The sequence below is a fragment of the Zalophus californianus genome, chromosome 2, assembly GCF_009762305.2.
Source record: "Zalophus californianus isolate mZalCal1 chromosome 2, mZalCal1.pri.v2, whole genome shotgun sequence".
NCBI classification, from domain to species: domain Eukaryota; kingdom Metazoa; phylum Chordata; class Mammalia; order Carnivora; family Otariidae; genus Zalophus; species Zalophus californianus.
In genome coordinates, this window is record NC_045596.1 from 137,512,926 (window position 1) to 137,527,075 (window position 14,150).

Genomic DNA, 14,150 nt, shown 5'->3' on the forward strand with positions numbered 1-14,150 from the left:
TGCATTGACAATCAAAATCACTTTTCAAAGTATACATTTGTAAAAATAGTTTATTTCAAAGACTCTCAATAAGACTTCAACATCTTATTTTCAGATATACCAAGACAATCGATGTGTTCAATATATTTTAACCCACGATGAAAGTTGCTCCAGATCTATTAGACCTATATACATTGTTAAATTGAGCAGGGATAGGGAAAACATGGACTCAGTTTTAATTAAATATTACATAGATTTTTTTTCCTCCACAAAGTGAAATTTTCATATGGATACAATTTCACAAAGGTTACAAATATATATCAACTTACGACTGAAGGAATCATTTAGTATTTTACAATGTTAAAAATCTAGCTCCATAACTGCTTTCTTTAAAAAAAAAAAAAAATTCTTCCCATATAATATAAAAAATCCAGATTTCTCCAGAAACCTAATACAGTCACCTAGTAGTAGGATCCAAAATGGGAAGAAGTACTATCCCCAGAAGAGGGTGGTGGAGGCAGTGGTGGGGGGGGGCGGGGGTATGGAGTATGGTAAGGGAATTAATGGATGAGATGCCAGGTTAGGTGCAGCCCACCCCAGGTTTACAGATGCAGGTGGTGGAGGTGGAGGGAGTGGTGGCAGAGGAGGAGGGAGTGAGAAACTGTGCATGTCAAACACTGGAGGAGGAAAGGGATACTGTGGCATGATAGGATTCTCTTGCCTCTGAGGTGGAAATCCTGAAGTCTCCTGAAACACCATATGCTCAGAATTATAAAACTGTGGCGATGGAGGCCTGCCGTGGCAAGGTCGAGGATATCTACCCCGGGAAAATCCTCGTGAGAATTCTCTGTTACGATATCCTTTTGAATGCTCTGAAGCAGAGCTATGAACATTCCAATTCTGATGTACTTCTGAAAAATTTTCACCTTTGAGTGAAGAAAAAAGCATAAAAACAAAATTAAAATTAATTTTAGTACATCAAAAAACACTGCTTAAAATTTCAATAATGCCTTTTCTTTAACTTCTGGTATTGTCTTATGGTAACTAAAAAAGCATAAGGCTTAAAATTATCAATTTTTAATGAACCCAAAAGGCCAGAGGATCAGGAAGGACAACAGATGTCTCATCAGAAACCATAGAGGACAGAAGAAAGTGGCTCAACATTTTCAAGTGCTGAAAGAAAACTCAATCCAGAATTCTAAACGGAATGAAAATATCCTCAAGAAAAAAGGGAAACTAAAGACATTCCACAATGAAGAAAAACTATTAATTTATCTCCAGCAGGTCTACATTGAGAGAATGACTAAAGCAAGTTCTCTAAGCAGAAACAATAAAAGAAAGAAACTTGAGACATCAGGAAGGAAGAACATGACAAAAATATGAGTAAATACAATAATGTCCTTCTTTGAATTTTCTAAATGTTTGACGGTTGAAGCAAATATAATTGGTAACATGATTCTAATTGTATATATGAACTATTTAAGACAATTTACATTATAAACTAGAGAAAATAAAGGAACATAAAGAGGTAAGGTTCTACAAAAACTGGCAAAACAATGACACCAGTAGATTGTGATAAGTAACGTATATACAATTTAATACCTAAATTTAATACCTACTGAAAAAAGTCATACAAAATAATACATTCAAAAACACTACAGATAGGATGCCTGGGTGGCTCAGTTGGTTAAGCAACTGCCTTCGGCTCAGGTCATGATCCTGGAGTCCCGGGATCAAGTCCTGCATCGGGCTCCCTGCTCGGCGGGGAGTCTGCTTCTCCCTCTGACCCTCTTCCCTCTCGTGCTCTCTATCTCTCATTCTCTCTCAAATAAATAAAATCTTTAAAAAAAAAAAAACACTATAGATAAATCAAAATAGAATTCTAAAAAATGTTATAGTGCTGACAAGCAGTCAGATAAAAGAAAACAGAAATGAAAACTGGAGCGAATGAACAGAAAAGGGCAGACAAGCCCTAAAATATCAATAATTACATTAAATATGAATGGTCTAAATACATCAGTTAAAACACAGGGAATGACTGGCAGAGTGGGTTAAAAAACATAACCCAGGGCGCCTGGGTGGCTCAGCTGGTTAAGCGACTGCCTTCGGCTCAGGTCATGATCCTGGAGTCTCGGGATCGAGTCCCACATCGGGCTTCCTGCTCAGCGGGGAGTCTGCTTCTCCCTCTGACCCTCTTCCCTCTCGTGCTTTCTATCTCTCATTCTCTCTCTCTCAAATAAATAAATAAAATCTTAAAAAAAAAAAAAAACAAAAAAAACATAACCCAACTATATGTCTACAAAATACTCATTTCAAAGGATACAGTCAGGTTGAAAGTAAAAGGATAGTGAAAGTTACAACATGCAAACATTAATCAAAATAAAGGAGCAGTGGGACGCCTGGGTGGTTCAGTCGGTTAAGCATCTGCCTTCAGCTCAGGTCATGATCCGAGTCCTGGAATCGAGCCCCATGTTGGGCTCCCTGCTCAGTGTGGAGTCTGGTTCTCCCTCTCCCTCTGCCGCTCCCCCTGCTAGTGCTCTCTATCAAATAAGTAAATCTTTCCGTTTTTTTTAAAAAAAGAAAGTAGTTACATTAATATCAGATAAAATAGATTTCAGAACAAAGAAAATCATCAGAGAAAGAGACAAGAAAATTCAACAATATACATATAAAGAATTATACACTGTGACCACCTCTGGTTTATTCCAGTGATGCAAAGGCTGGTTCAATATTCTAAAACCAGTGTAATCTCCTTATTAACAGGCTACTGACAAAAAATCATGTCATCTTATCAAAGTACTGTCAAAATTTAACACTCAGATTTTTTTAAAAAGCTCCAAAAAGGAATAGGTGGGAATTTTCTTTACTTGATAAAGAACATCCACAAAACCCCTATACCTAAATTATACTTAATGATGAAAGACAATGTTTCCTCCTAGGATCAAGAACAAAGCACATTTTACTCAACATAGTGCCAGAAGCTAGAGCTAGTAAAAGAAAGAAAGGGAGACAAAAAAAAACACACAGTTTGAATAACAAAAACAGAAAGAATATTCTCCCTATTTGCAACTGACATAGTTGGCTAAGTGAAAATCTCAAAGAAAAAACTCCTAGAGCTAGTGAGTTCAGCAGGGTCACAACATATAAGCTAAACGTACAAATAATTTTATTTCTATATTCTAGCAACAAAAACATGGACACTGGAACTAAAAATGCAAAACCATTTACAATGATTTGAAAAATTAAATATTTAGGTCTATACTAATGAAAACAAAAAACAGGATTTGTAAACATGACAAAATGCTGCTGAAAAGAACTAAAAATCTAAATTAACAGAGATGTATACCATTATTGCACAATGGAAGACTCAATACAGTTAATTTATCAATTCTCTCCAAACCAATAAACAGGTTTTACATGACTCTCATTAAAATCCCAGCAAGTTAAGAAGAAAAAAAAAGGGGGCGCCTGGGTGGCTCAGTTGTTAAGCGTCTGCCTTCGGCTCAGGTCGTGGTCCCAGGGTCCTGGGATCGAGCCCCGCATCGGGCTCCCTGCTCTGAGGGAAGCCTGCTTCTCCCTCTGCCCCTCCCCGTTTGTGGTCCTGCTCTCGCTGTGTCTTTCTCTGTCAAATAAATAAATAAAACCTTAAAAAAAAAACACGTAAGACTTTTGCCAATATAGAGAAGATTATTATAAAATGCATATGGAAAAGCAAAGGAACTAGAATAGCTAAGATAACTTCGAAAACTTTTAGGAAAAGAAACCAGAAGAAAAAATTTGGAATGTAGGTCTAGACAAGAAATTCTCAGACTCCACAAAAGGAAAACAATAAATTGGGCTTCATCGAATTTAAAACCTTTTGTCCTGCAAATGGCCCTCTTGAGAGGATAAAAATACAAGCTACAGGCTGGAACAAATTATGTACAAACTTCATAACTCAAGAACAAAAAAGCAGAAATATAGTTAGAAAATGGGCAAGAGACATGAACAAATATATCACTGAAGAAGATATGCAAATAGCAAATAAGGACATGGAAAGATGTTCAAAATCTTTAACCATTAGGAAAATGCAAATTCAAATCACGTTTAGATATCACTACATACCTATCAGAATGACTAAAATAAAAAAGTGACAAAACCAAATGCTGGTAAGAAAGCAGAGAAACTGAGTCACTCATATACTGGTCATGGGAATCCAACTACCGCATAATCCAGCAATTATTCTTAGACATTGATCCCAGAGAAATGAAAAGTTGTATTCACACAAAAATCTGAACACAAATACATAAACAACTTTATTCCTGTAACCAAAAAATGTTAACAACCCAGATGTCCTTCAACTCATGACTGGTAAACAACCAGTAGTATAGTCATACCATGGAATACTGCACACCTAAATGAAAAGAAACAAACGTGAAACATAAAACGATCTGGATGAATCTGCAGGAAATTATGTTCAGTGACGAAAGCCAATCCCTAAAAGTAACATACTGTGTGGCTCTATTTATGTAATCATTTTTGACACAAAATATATTACAGAAATGGAGAACAGATTAGTAATTGCCAGGAGTTAAGGAGGTGGGAGGGAGGGAAGTGGGAGTGACTATAAAAAGGCAACATGAGGGATCCTTTTCTGTGGTGGAAATATTCTGTATCTTGAATTGTCTCAATGTCAATATCCTGGTTGTGATATTGTACTGTATAGTTTTACAATGTTACCATTTCAGGAAAGTGGGTAATGGACATTCAAGAAAATCTCAATTATTTCTTACAACTGTGTGTGAATCCATAAAAAGTTTAACTTTTTTTAAAGTTTCCTTTAAAAAAGGCATAATGAAAGGAAATGCCATGTTAAAATATAAAATACTTTGATTTAGGTGTAAAGTACCATATCATTTAATTCTAAATATGGAAGCAAAGAGGTTTCTTAAGAAAAAAGTGCCTATATGCACAAATGACTAACAAGGCTTAGTTTTACCCCTAGAAGCCATTTTTACATACGTAATCTCGAAAAACTAACACTGAATATCCCTCATGACTCTCTTCTGCCACATCTTGTATTGTGTAAAGCCTCCTATGTTAGATGAATGCCACAAGGTAAAGAGAGATCCCACATGTTTCCTTCAATTTTATTAGTTATCGACTTATATAAATGTTAAGTGAAGATAAAAAATTACTATATATTGCATTTACTCACTTGATTCATTAGATTCAGACTTGAATTTTTTCCGGCCCTGAATCTGAGACTTTTTCCTCTGTTTGGCTTCTTTTTCCTTTTCATCATCACTGAAATCTAAAGCCTTGCAGAGGAAAAATATAATTATGTCACATGGATTTACCAATTCATTGGTACATACTTGGAAGTGAGAAGGATAGACCTATTATTTAACACTGACCCTGAAAGAATATTACTTCTTGATATGTAGTATTTTCTAGTAATATCTGAATTAACTATTTATGACTCTTAATTAACACAGGCCAGAGTACTCAAGGCTTTTATTTTTTCCTAGAAAGTTTTGGATAGATAATTCTTTTTTTGCAGATAGGTAACTTTAAAATGCCAATCTTTAACAACCTTCAGATATGGGTATTCCCTAGCTAGAAGACTGACTTCAAGCTTGAGTCAAGAATGTCAACAATGCTAAAGGGAAGGAACAGTTAGGAATATGCGAATAACATAAATGATCAGAACTAATATAAAAATAGAAGAGAATGTTTTATCTTTCATTCATTCAAAAATTTATACGTACCCATTCTATGCCAGGCACTGTTCTAAACACTCTATAGGTATTAATTCTTTTAATAATATAATGTCAAATATAGTAAGGGCTGTAAATAAATAAAGCAAAGTAAGGAAAGAGAAAATCACTGCAGATGCAATTTAGACTGGACTGCAGGGAAAGGCTTAGATAGTACCTTTATCTTTAGAAGATAAACTCAAGATAAATCTCTAATGATGAATTAGCAGTGAATAAAGGAAAGGAAAATTTCAAGAAGCAGGAATATGTGCAAAGGCATGGTGTATTTCAGACATGAAACTGGTTTTGTAAAGCAAAGCAAAAGCTTCTTATATAGTGAAATCAGAGATGATAAAATTGGAGAATAAAGAACTTTATGTCCCAGTCACTGGGCATATCCTAAGAGCAGGAGGGAGGTATTAAAGGATTTTAATTGGCATTGTTTTATTTTAGAGAGACTGCTTTGGCAATATTTTGCTATCACCTCCTAAAGTGAGAAAAAAATTCACATGTTTCTTGTATACATATTAAATTTGCACTCAGACACATTTATTCAACTACAAATTATATATTCATGTATTAGAAATGAATACCAAAGTGAAGAAGATGCATGCCTTATACATAATCTATGATTAACATCAGGCAATAATTCTATACTACAAAATTTCATAATAAAATAAACTTTAAAATCAAGAGTTTTCCCCTATTACAGAATTAAAGGACATTCAGTCAACTACTTAAAAAAAAATAAACAAAATAAAACCATGAAGTATGCTGGAATTTAATTTTAAAATTAACCTAATCACAGAAATTTTATAAACAACATTACCATAATTAGCAACTTCAAAGCTTAGGTCTAAAACAACAGAGATGTATTAGGGTATTTTCATTTCACAAGAAATATGTTTTAAGACCTTTGTGAATTTTCTCAAATACTTTAAAAACATGTAATTTCAGTAATTACTGAAGATGACCTAAACATAACTAAGAACATTAAGGGAACCTTCAGAGCTGTAACAGAAATCACATGTATATATAACATAAATTAGAAAACATAACCCCATGGCATTGTGGATACTGAACTAGGATCACTCACTGGTTAAGTGAACCTGTAAGTTAGCGTTACCTGATTCATGCCTCAGCAAAATTAGAAATTAATATGAATCTTCAGCACTGCTTGAGAACATCTAAAATGAATAAAGTTAAATCTACAAACCCAATAAATTTATATACTATAAAACTTCATCAGAATTCCTGAGTATGTTTAAAAACTCTCACTTATAATAATTGTATTTTCCCCTATAGTGTATAAATTCATACTATTTCCAAGAAATGTATACACTCATTGCTGCAATTTTTATATTTTAATAACTTAAAAAAAAAGAAAATCTCCATGGAAAGTTAAATAACCCTACAGATTATTCCTGACTATTCCACATCTCTAGAAAAACTATACATCAAGTTACTTGAGACATAAAATTAATCTTGCTGGGATGGGTTAGCCTGGTGATGGGTATTAAGGAGGGCACGTACTGAATGGAGCACTGGGTGTTATACGCGAACAATGAATCATGGAACACTACATCAATAAAGAAATAAATAGGGAAAAACAATCTTCCTGACATGGATTCAAGAAAGAAAACCAAGAATCCTCTTTTTAGGAATGTAATTATATTACAAAAAATGGGAGAGGTAGGTAGATTCTAATGATTTTGTACCTCCACAAGAAAGGCAGCTTATTACAGGCACCATTAAATGTATTCATGTCCCATACGGTTAATATACTATATTAAAAAATATTTTTTTTTTAAAAATAATGACAATTCTGCCTTTACCAGATGTCAACAAAATTGATTTTTAAAAATAGGAAATTACAAGGAAAATAATAAACTGGTACTTATTAAAATATGACTGAAAATATTTTTTTTTTCCTGCAATGATCCATCAAAAACTCTTATTGAGGGGTATAAAATAGTCATCTGGGAGAAGGGGAAAGTACATGCTCCCACAGATGGCTGTATGACTGCCAGGCAGCATGAAAGACCTCCTTAAGGTCAAGATGAATTTATAAAATTAAGTTCTGAGGTGCTGGGTGGCTGTGAGTTAAGCATATGCTTTCAGCTCAGTTCATGATCTCAGGGTCCTGGGATCGAGCCCCGCTTCTCCCTCCCCCTCTGCCCCCACCCCCTCGTTTGTGAGCGCACACGCTCTCAAATAAATAAATAAATAATCTTAAATTAAATCCTGCTTTACTTCCTAAAATATTATGTAAAGAGACTTATACTTACTTCTGGTGGTGGCTCCTGATCATTCTTCCATGACGCATCTGATCCCCTATCCCTAGAAAGAGAAAAAAGTTAAAAGAAAACATGAAGTACTTAAGATTCTGTGTTTATAACTCAGTAGTATAGAAAATAATGAAGTAGCAGACATGAGCTCAATCCTTAACTTTAAAATATACATGAAAATAAGAGCAAAAAATAAAGGACCATGTATATGTTCTTCACCTTGTTTCAGAAGATGTGGGAAGCTCCTAAGAAAAACACAAAATCTGGACACATATAAAATATTAGGACTGGGGAAATGAGAATGAGAAGCCAAGACTATGGTGTGCAGAGGAAAGTGGCTTTGTAGTTCATAAGCATCTCTAGATGCTATGACTTTGATTGATGCTTTCATGACACTTGAGCTCAGTTCATAAAGCTCACTTCAACAAATGTTTATTCTATACCAACTATAGGTCAGACACACTGTTTCAGGTGCTGACACAAAAATGACCAGGAGGCATTCCCTTAAGATTTTACAGGTTTAATGGTAGAGGTAACAACATGAACTTCTTCTTCCTCTATTTACCTGAGGAATATCAACAATATTCCATGAGTAACCAAAGCTTATTCCAACAGTATTCCTCAAAGCAGAGAGGGTGGAATAAAAGCTATCTCATTTGGTAAGGAGAAAGAATTCTGAAGAGTCTGAAAGACAGTATAATCACAAGCACTAACTACTTTTAGTGGAAAGTTTTATACTCTACAACCAACAAAAATACATATATTATTATGACTATGATTTCTAAAAGCTCATCTTTATCTCTTTAATCTTTTTGATTTTGTAAGTTTGACAGTATCTTGTTACTCAATTACATTAAAATATTACAAAATATTAGGAGTAGACGTTGTCCTGCTTTAAACTAGATCCCAAAAATAAATGAGATTCTCAGGATTTAATTCATTAAAATCATTAATATATTAAACCACAATCCATAAAAACCAATGTACAGATGTCAGTGGGCTGGCAGAGTAGGAAAATCATTAAGTCTGATCTGAAATTTTGATTCGGAACTTCTGACATTGTTTATGGGGCATTATCAATGATTTTTCTACCATTTAAAAAAAAAGCTTACTCGTTAATGATCAGTTTACATCTATGCATTTAATATAGCTCCAGTACTCCTTTTTGCATATATGCCATCACATGGCCTATGGGGTTTAAAGACATAAATGGGGAAAGTTCCCCAATAGTGCATGTACCACAGAAAATTAAAATCTACTAAAGAAGAGATCAAGCAACATTTCAAAAGCACTTTCAACAAGAATAAGTTCATGGAAAGCTAAAATTAAAATAGCCTTACAAGAGGTGGATAAACTAGAGAGGAGGTGACCTTCTCTACCTCAAAGGCAAAGTACTACACTGAGTGCCCATGCAGACACCAAATTGCAGTCTAGAATAAAATAATCTTTGTTAGAAGAGGCTTCTGCCCGGTGGGCCTAATTTCCCAATTGTTTATTGTTTCTTTCCAGGAAAAAAGTCTTATTCTTGCAAATCAAGAACACAGATTTCTCTTGTTTAAAATCTATTTAATAAATGTCTTTAGAGAAGCTTTTCAAGTTTATCTGTTTTAAGCTAAAATATTTTTATTTGTTAAAAGCCAAAAAAATCACATAACCACAGCAACATCCTAATATTTAAAGCAGAATGAAATGCCACCTATTTAAGGCATGATTTTAAAACACGACTTTTCTATTTAATTTGCCTTTCTTTTCAGCGGTTACTTAGAATGACCAACCTGAAGAACTTAGGCAAAATGTTCCTCAGATAATTATGTGGATTCTTAAGCATGAGTTTAATGAATTATGATAAATGAAATTCAGAGACTTGATTTAATATATAAGTGCTTTAGAGATTTTACACCATGCAATGGGGACTAGTACTTTTGAGGTAGCAGTAAGGCTACTCACTGACTGAAGTTCCCCTCTATGTTCTGCAAAAACCACATTCCTACTGCTTCAACTACACTTCCAAGTTTCCCATCAAAAGACAGCTAGACCTAAAACGGAGTTGTGTGTCAAACTGAGTGCAAAATCTTTTTGGATCCCCACCCTTCCCCCAATCTTTCTTAGTGTTTTTTCCACTTCTACTAATTTTACAATATTTTTAGTGGCTCATATTCAGTACATCTTTCCAAAGCATTCAACTTTTTTTTTCCTGAAAAAACTATTCTACTTGAACCATATACCACTGATTTACCAAAAATAAATTATATGATTATAACAACAACTGATATAAGCAGCTTTATAGCTAACACTTAGCAACACAAATAATACATGGAAAATGCACAATTAATGAGTAGCATAAACATGCAGAAATATTACTACCCACATGCCACAGGAATCATTTAGCATCCACAAAATGGAAAGCAGTAGTTTGCTGGTTAAATCAACCCTGTTTAGGGGCGCCTGGGTGGCTCAGTTGGTTAAGCATCTGCCTTCGGCTCAGGTCATGATCCTATGGTCCCCGGATTGAGCTCCACATACGGTCCCTGCTCAGTGGGGAGTCTGCTTCTCCCTCTGCCCCTCTGCCCCTCTCCCCGGTTGCACGTGTGCTGCGCATGCACGCTCCCCCCCCAAAAAAAATAAATAAAAATTTAAAAAAGAAAGAAAGAAAGAAAGAAAGAAAGAAAGAAAGAAAGAAAGAAAGAGAGAGAAAGAAATTGACCCTGTTTATCAACTTGATACACAACTTTTTAGAGGCATATTTTTATTGTCTCTTCTATAAATTTACAATATATAAACAACCAGAAATTTATTTTCTTTTTTTTCTTGAGAATTACCAAGTTTTATTAAAACAGTTAAGCCTATAATGCAATCCAAGGAATAATTCTATTTAAAATGGAAAAGAATTCTTTTTAAGTGGTAATACTAATGCTGAAGTAGCAAGTTTATAAAAAAAAGTATGTCATGGAAAAAAACATGATTTAGAATTCAGAAACTTTATATGGCCTAAATGTAGTCCTACTAGTTGATTATGTCATTTTGGGTAAAAGATAAAAATCATCTCTACCTGTAAAATCTGATAACAAATTGTAGCTTTCAGAGATGTTATTAGGAAAATGAATGCTTTGGAACACAGATACTTAACAAGAAACTACCTTCACTGAAAATTATTTGTAAAATATAAATTAAATAAGCAGACAACAACTAACCTATCAGTAACATACTTACTGTTTAAGTTTTTCTGTGAATATGTACTGGGTGAAGTCTTTCATTGATGGAGCAAAATACATAGTATCCTTTATTTTAATACCTTTACTCTCAATGTGCTCTGAAGAATTAAACCGTAACACATAAAATGGATGTGCGACAGGTCCAAATATCTCAAATATCTATAAAATAGAAGAAACATAAAGACCTTTAATATGCAAAATAATAACTCAAAAAGTAATTTTTTAAAAACTGATAATTGTTATAACAAGGTAATTTTGTCATGTCAGAATAAAATTGTATTTATATTTAAGTCATTTTTGCATACTCACAAAGTCTTCATATTTTGATTATAAATGCATCAACTCCTGTCCAGATTTCCTTTTTACGAGAATTTAAAACAAGTGTAGCAAATGTGTTAATTGCTAAATTCAAATCATCTTGGTGGTGTATGAATTAGATACAAATTATGAAGTTTTTTTTATTATTCCTCATTTAAGTTGTAAAGAATGAAGAATCACAATGGGTAACTTTTGAGAAATAAAATGCTGTCACTTGGAATCTTATAACATGAACCTTAAAAGCAAGCTTCTGCTTTAGCGGGTATTTAATCATTTCTGCTATTTCCATACAGTAGTTAACATTTTTCATAAAATTAAACCACCACTGTTTCTAATTCAAAACTTAGACAAGTAGATTTGAACTTGAAGTTGCTTATTTCTCAAAAACCAAAGAAGCTTATACAGCCCTTAACTTTTATATAAAGGAACTGCTTTTAGTACAGACATATTTTATTTCTGAAAATGTTTTGTGAATGATTAAAGGAAGCCTCGTTTTCAAACCCTTCTCAAATACCTAAATTTTTTGAAAAATGTTTCTGATAGTAAATATATGTATGCTATAGAAACCAGACCATGACCAATGTCAGTGTTCAACTTTTCTAGTCTTCTAATTCTTTTCTTCTGAGACCACATTATAGTTTTGTACACTGTTCCCTTTTAAAAACTAAAGTTGCATTAAGTGTTTCCATGTTATAAATATTCTTCGTAAGCGTAATTTCAGTAGCTGTATCAATAACTCCTTTATAGATCTGGCACAATTTAACTTGTCTTATAAATAAGCACATTTAGGGAGCTTCCAATTTGTTCAATATATAATAAATGATGCCATGATGAACATGCTTTTATGTAAATTTCTGTACTTCAGGTTTCCCAAAAATGTATTTGTAAGGGGTGGAATTATTGGAGCCAAGAGTATGATTATTATTAAAACTCTGGATATAAATTACTAAATAACTTTCCAAATAGCTTGGACCATTTTAAACCAAGTGTACTGAAAGTGCCTGTTTTAGTACATTATCAGTTCTTCATTTTTGATAGTAAATATTCTCATTTCATTCTCTTTAAGTATACCATTCAGGATTTTTATTATTGTTCAGTGAGGCATAAAACAGTTCACCTATCAGGGTACCAATATTCTGAAGGCATGAGTACCCCCAAAACAACTAGTAGTATTCAATACAATTAAAATGCCAACATATTCTGAAGGAACACTAATAGCATAATTTTTTTTAATATTAAAAGAAAACAGCAAATTTGCTTTGAAGAATTTAGATACAAAGAGTAGACCTCTTCCAACTAGAATTGCAAAGGACAGAGGGATATACCGCAACATAACTCTTACTGGCTCACATTACATAAAGTAATGGATTATCTTACTTGTCACTTTTTAAAAAGTCTTAAAATAATTCGTTTTTAAACTCCTTTGATAAATATTGACAAATCTGATTCTTCAAGTTTGAACGGGGATAAAACATTTGTTTAGAAACATTTCCCATAAAGATATAATAATCACTGTTAGCAACCTGGTACACAAAGCTGTTTCCCCATGATTGGTTTCCTGGACAAAATAATTCCATTTCCTAACTGAGAAATGATTTCACTAGAGAAATGCCTGAACAGCTTCAGGCTTACACAGAGACTGGTTTGAACTAAAATGTTAAGTGACATTCAAAATGCCTTGATAAAATCAAAGCATACTTGGTTGACTATTCTTAAGATCTGAAGTGTTAATGAGCCATACCTAATGATAAAATCATTATAAGGTTTTAAGTAAAATAACTCCACACACAACTGTTAAGAGGAAGCTACTTTAAGGAATCCATACATGTCTTACACCAAAACTGAGAAGTATTTATGCTCCTACCTCGAATAGCCATGGAATACATGACTGAGTTGACATAAGCAATTTAGCTAATCCAGAGTTACAGAAAAAAAGGTTTAACAATATTTTAAATTACTGTAAGCTAAAAAGTATAGATTTTAGATCGGCTAATACCTGAGAGCTAAACTCTGAAGAGCAACCTCAGACAAAGTAGGGGTCGGGCCAGCCCACTTCATCTCATAGTTTCATTAAACCTTGCATCCTGGCTCACTCTTCAGACCTGCCTTTGCGGATTCTGCAAGTTCCAAACTACCTGACTACAGATAAAAGGAAAGGAAGGAATGGCTGAGACAACAGTGTAAGAAACAAAACTCAGGATAATAATGTCTAAGACATTTAGTTTAAGGTAGGCAAGAAGCTTTCCTTATACTTTAAATAATAGTATATATCCCGTAGAAATACTCATAAAAATTTAATCCAACTAATGTTTTATACTTGCCCTGTCATTTGAAAGGTAGTTTTCAGTGTCTTTCCACTTGGCTCTAGCTTATAATACTTACCATCTCTTATTCAAAAGCAGTATCTTTCTGCTGAAAGACCTCAAAGGATTCTTGTCACACAGAGAGATCACAAACACACACACCACTATCACATTATACAGATACAGTATAAGGTCTGTTAGGAAAAAAACTGACAAGCAGAGAAGTAAATTCATTCCCCCAAATTCTCATTCCACAACATAGTCCAGGCTTAGGTGTTCTGTATGCTGCATGGCCAAAGTTCTAGCGGCTGG

The 14,150-nt window shown here is 33.8% G+C and overlaps 1 protein-coding gene across 1 annotated transcript in view; it reads right to left on the minus strand.

Annotated features, from left to right (window-relative positions):
- Positions 1 to 32: 32 nt before the first annotated feature.
- Positions 33 to 14,150, minus strand: part of NAF1 (nuclear assembly factor 1 ribonucleoprotein) — a 38,274-nt gene continuing 24,156 nt past the window's right edge. The window contains 5 exon segments of the mRNA XM_027600432.2: positions 33 to 513; positions 515 to 905; positions 5,177 to 5,279; positions 8,006 to 8,057; positions 11,216 to 11,376. Of these exon segments, the coding sequence (XP_027456233.2) occupies positions 441 to 513; positions 515 to 905; positions 5,177 to 5,279; positions 8,006 to 8,057; positions 11,216 to 11,376 (780 nt within the window). The 3' untranslated portion in view covers positions 33 to 440.